The sequence below is a fragment of the Phoxinus phoxinus genome, assembly GCF_949152265.1.
Source record: "Phoxinus phoxinus genome assembly, chromosome: 16".
NCBI lineage: Eukaryota > Metazoa > Chordata > Actinopteri > Cypriniformes > Leuciscidae > Phoxinus > Phoxinus phoxinus.
Window position 1 is genome coordinate 34260136 of NC_136891.1, and position 4956 is coordinate 34265091.

The 4956-nt window shown below is 42.5% G+C and overlaps 1 protein-coding gene across 1 annotated transcript; it reads left to right on the forward strand.

Moving 5' to 3' along the window:
- The first annotated feature begins 568 nt into the window (after positions 1 to 568).
- On the forward strand, positions 569 to 3837 carry lratd1 (LRAT domain containing 1). Its single transcript, XM_079639768.1, has 2 exons — positions 569 to 778; positions 1028 to 3837. Exon 2 carries the CDS (start codon positions 1065 to 1067, stop codon positions 1845 to 1847), a length of 783 nt encoding a protein of 260 aa, XP_079495894.1. The 5' UTR covers positions 569 to 778; positions 1028 to 1064; the 3' UTR covers positions 1848 to 3837.
- The last annotated feature ends 1119 nt before the right edge of the window (positions 3838 to 4956 follow it).

Here is a 4956-nt window from a genome sequence, read left to right on the forward strand (position 1 = left end):
GTTACAGTGAGGCACTTACAATAGAAGTAAATGGGGTTGATTAGTGAATGGCTACATAAGGTTGAATTTGTTAATATTGGATAACTATTTTAGTTAAACTAACAATGAAAATACTTTCAAAGCATTTATTAATCTTATAAGTTAATGCATTAACTAACATTAAGTAATGAGACCTTATTGTAAAGTGTTACCCACAAATGCATAAAAAATGCTACTAACCTTTTCTGTGTATTTTTATGCATAATTTTACAAGTTTGTTGCCATGACAAAATGAGAGACTCAAAATTATTTTGCTAACATTATGCACCTGAACCCCAAATACTGCTTTAATAAAGTGTTCTCCAGCAAACATAAGCTGTAACTTGTTTTGACAGAGCTAATCAACCATTCAGAAACCAAATGTCCTCATAATGAATCTCTAACCTTTCCTCAGTTTCAAGCCTACTATTGTTATATTTGACAAATCTGCCAAGCCGTTTGGCTATTGAAGGCTGTGCACAACACACACATCTGTAATATAAGACTCCGAGCAAAGGTTTAAGTTTTTCATGAGGGCTCTGAACCAATCGCCATCAGGAGGGCAGGTTTTACTAGTCGGGGCGGAGTTTTCTAGACTATTTAAAGTGCGGCGGTGCAAAGTGTTGGAGAAGCCAGTGTACCTCGGAGGACACGAAAGGGGGAGGTAACGCGTTTGTTTTGGAGACCTTGCGGGATACACACAGCACCAGCACCGATGGAGAGAAAGGACCATTAGCCATAGTCCTGGGGAAATACGCAGGTATGCGTCCGTTCGAGGTGTTGTGTTGTGAACTTATTAACATGAGCCTCGTGAGCAGATCAACATTGACTCGCCCTTTTCCTCTTTGTGCTAAGACTGGCTTGTTTACGCACCAGGTGCGCGTGGTGGTTTATTGTAGTGAGCTGACTACTATCATGGCTCTGTACCTAGACAGCATTTCGGGCGCGTCAGAATAATGCTAGTACGCCTCTCCAAGCATGACACTCACATAACCCTTTTGTATTTCAGAAGCAGTATTCCATGTCTCTCCTCTGCCCTGTTATTGATGGGAAACCAACTGGACCGGATCACCCACCTGAACTACAGCGAGCTACCCACCGGGGATCCATCGGGCATCGAGAAGGACGAGTTACGTGTTGGTGTGGCGTATTTCTTTTCCGATGAGGAGGAAGAGCTGGACGATCGATCGCAGTCGGACAGCTTTAAAGACAACAACAGCCCGAGCAAAGACGGTCCGATTGCTCTTAACGAGGTCGAATACTCGGCGTTCTGCTGCCAGGAATGTATATACTCCAAACTGCGAGAGAACGAGGACCTGAATGTTTATTCTGTGAAAACTTTATTGACCATGTGCAAACCCGGGGATCTACTGGAGATAGTGGCCAACGCACAACCCCCGCACTGGGCGATCTTTGAAGGGGATGACCAGGTTATTCACCTCTACAAGGGGGAGATCCGCAAGGACAGCTTGTTTGAGATCAGCTGCGGTCGACAGGGCAGGATAGTGAACAATCGGTACCGCTACCGGCCGCTGCCCGCTGATTTGGTGATGCAGAACGCGAGCGGGCACGTGGGGCTCAGCAGTGGCGAGATTTGCTGGACGAACTCGGAAAGTTTCGCAGCCTGGTGCCGTTTCGGCAAGCGGGAGTTTAAAGCTGGCGGGGAGGCGCACTCGGTCGAGCAGCGCTACTTTCTGAAGGTGCACCTGTCCGAGAGCACCGCGCACACGCTCATGTTCCGCAGCCTGGAGGAGATGATCCGCGAGAGACGGCGCGTGGACGCCAGTGGCATTCTGAAGGAGCTGTCGCTGGTGACCGGGAAGGAATGAGCGCATTGGGACTCTCTGCATGCCTTGAGCAAGGGCTGCTTACCTTTATTTCAGGACTTTGGCAGGGTTGTGCGTATTTGTGTGAACATGTTTTGGCAAAGACAACGCCCCTTTTGGTTGTGCTGTGAGAACCGATGGTCCCACTAAAGTCACCCTGTACCTTTAAAAAGGAAAACGATAAAACATAAGGTGAGCCCTCATCACAGTCGCCCATGACAGTCCCTCAAATTCGCACCCGAGCTCTGCTGCGGCAGATGGTGACCACGATGCGTTCATATGTCTGTGGCAAGCCGTTTGGACATTTATTCCTTAAGACTAACTAGTAGGCTAATTGTTTTTGTTACTAGCATTCATTATTCACCAGTAACCATTAAAATAGTAACTATTATCTTTTCTCTTTGTCCTAGCATCAAGGACATTATTCATGTGAATAAATACCAGTAGGCTAGTGTGTATTCCAATTGTTACTGGAGTTGAGATCAACATCAATAGCTATTAGTAGCTAAAACCCGGTAGGCCTAGTACAAGGAATGTCGATACTGGAAGTGAAGAGTTTATATCTGTGATCCACCTAGAATTCAATATGGCTAAAAATTGCAATATGTACACTCTAAAAAATGCTAGGTTGTTTTAACCCAATGTTGGGTCAAATATGGACAAACCCAAACGTTGGATCAAACATGCAATTTAAAATTTTAACCCAATGGCTGGGTTTGTCCATATTTGACCCAAAATTGGGTTAAAACAACCCAGCATTTTTTAGAGTGTAGCCACTATTGAACTACTTGCTGCTAATTAAAAATATGTAGCCTACTGGTAACCTTAAAACAAATAGGTAGTTGAAAGGAATGCTTGTTGTACAGCTTGCCACATTCTCTTATTTGACTGAACATCGCTTTACCATGAAGCGTGGAGCTCGGCTATTGCGCATCTGTGCAGCTGCATTAGTTCCTCTAACCCTACAGGCGACAACACACGAGCCTTTGTTTTCATTCTCTTACCTACAAATGCAGCGAACATTCTTCTGTTTTTGGAGTCCATATTTTTGTATTTCAGTTAGTACGTTTAAAGAAAACTGTTTTTATTCAAATAAACGTAGATTGCCCTATGAAAACGGCTTTGGTCTCTAGCTCTCTTTCACACTGGTTTGGTTTGCCTGCATTCAGCGAGCGAGCACGTGCTGGGCTGAGGCGAGTGCCTAACCGATGCACTATCATTCATACATGGACCTTCTGTATTGTTCACAGTATATCGACTATATTCTCATTTGGTTTTGTGTGATTTATTTGCGTTAGCAGCAGGGCAGTCGGTTGTTCTCATTGCTGCATTAGTATGCCTCATAGGCAGCTGTTGATGCATGGAGACACTGTCCTTTTGTTCCTGGCTTGTTACTATTGATGATCATTAGCGTGTTTCTAACCTTGACTCTGAGACATTGAGTGAAAAGAAAAAAGTCGTTTAAAAACCCTGCAGCCACTGAAGCATTTCATTCTGTTACTTGTCTATGCTACTTTAATTATGCATATCAAGTTTATGGCCGCACTGCTTGTGGTCCAGAAACCATACATCCAAATTAACTACAGTCTCTTTTTTTTTTTTTTTTTTTTGGCTGCAAGGTTTGCAGTAAGTAATGGGAGAGCTGTGTTTAAGTGTCTGCACATAGACACTCTCAAGCACCAGTAAATATGGTCATGCTCTGTTTGTTTTCCCATTAGAGGCTGTAGGCTGCAGCTGGGATCAGTTATGCTTTATGTTCAGTGGGGCTTGATTGGCCCACAGGTCTGTGTGGCTGGACCCTGTACAGAGCGTGCGCTGCTGGCCAACACTAACCAGTCATTCTGGAAACCAGTTTACCTGGAGCAAGGCTGAAGTCCATTCTTTGCAGGTTTACCTTTGTGCTGCAGGTTACGGGTTTATATCAAGCACAACGTGACTGTCGCGCTGTGGATTTATACATTGAAGATTAAAATTCCTGTCATGTTATTTTCTCGATGCGTGTTCAACATTTGTATTCATTTCACGCACACCCATTACTGCTTATTCTCTTTGTGTGTCTATTCCAGGTCGTAATGGTAATCACGAGTCATTTGTCATGCACAACATGTTATGTCAGGTGTGCCAGTTTGAGCCGTTAATATGGAAAGCGGGGGATTGTACAAATGAATGAAGACAAGTGGGACAGGTTTCTAAAGGCTTGGGAAAGGTTGCTCACCAACTGTCAGATGAGGTCATCGAAAACTTTACAGATGAATTCACTGCAGCACTTTTTACATCTTACAAACCTTCCACAATCAAGTTTAACCAGGCATTTGATGTTTTGCATTGTGAGTATTTCAATGAATTATCGTTCTTTCTCATGCAATTATGCCTCTTTTCTGTCTAAATTGGGCACATTGTTATTTGCTTGCCACAATAAATTATGTTCTTTCACCAGCCATGGAAAGCAGCCATTGAACGATTTTAAAACTAGATTTGTGGACATATTCTCTTGTCTATGGCAAGTTATTCGTCAGATTACAGAGTTTTTTTAACCAGGCACACTCAGATTGGTGGAATGATGCTGTACAGTCATAGTAAAATATGTCTGATCTTGGTATTCTGAGGCATTAAAAACTTAGAACTGAGCCTTGTAGTTAGGGCTGCATAACGATTAATCGCAACTAATCGTTTGCAGATCATATATGTGTGTGTACTGTGTAAAATAATTATAAATACACACACATGCATGTATATATATTTACAAAATATTTACATGTTTATATACATTTTTATATTTAAATATAATTTATATTATATATAATTATAAATAATATATAAATTGATTTTTTCGTAAAATTATACACTCATGTTTGTGTATTTATATATACGTAATTATTATACACAGTACACACGCATACATGATATAAACAAAAACTTTTATGGCGCTTTTCCACTACACAGCACCAGCTCGCCTCGACTCGCCTTTGTTTGGTTTCCCACTGTGTAAAAGTTGTACCGGTGCCTGCTTCCAGGTACTTTTTTTCGTATCACCTTCGGCGAGGTTCTAAGCGAGCTGAGGCGATACTAAAATGTCACGTGACACACGGCAGACTGCTGATTGGTCAGAGAG

Coding starts and splice junctions, on each gene's coding strand:
- lratd1 (XM_079639768.1), top strand. CDS start 1,065: ATGGGAAACCAACTGGACCGGATCACCCACCTGAACTACAGCGAGCTA.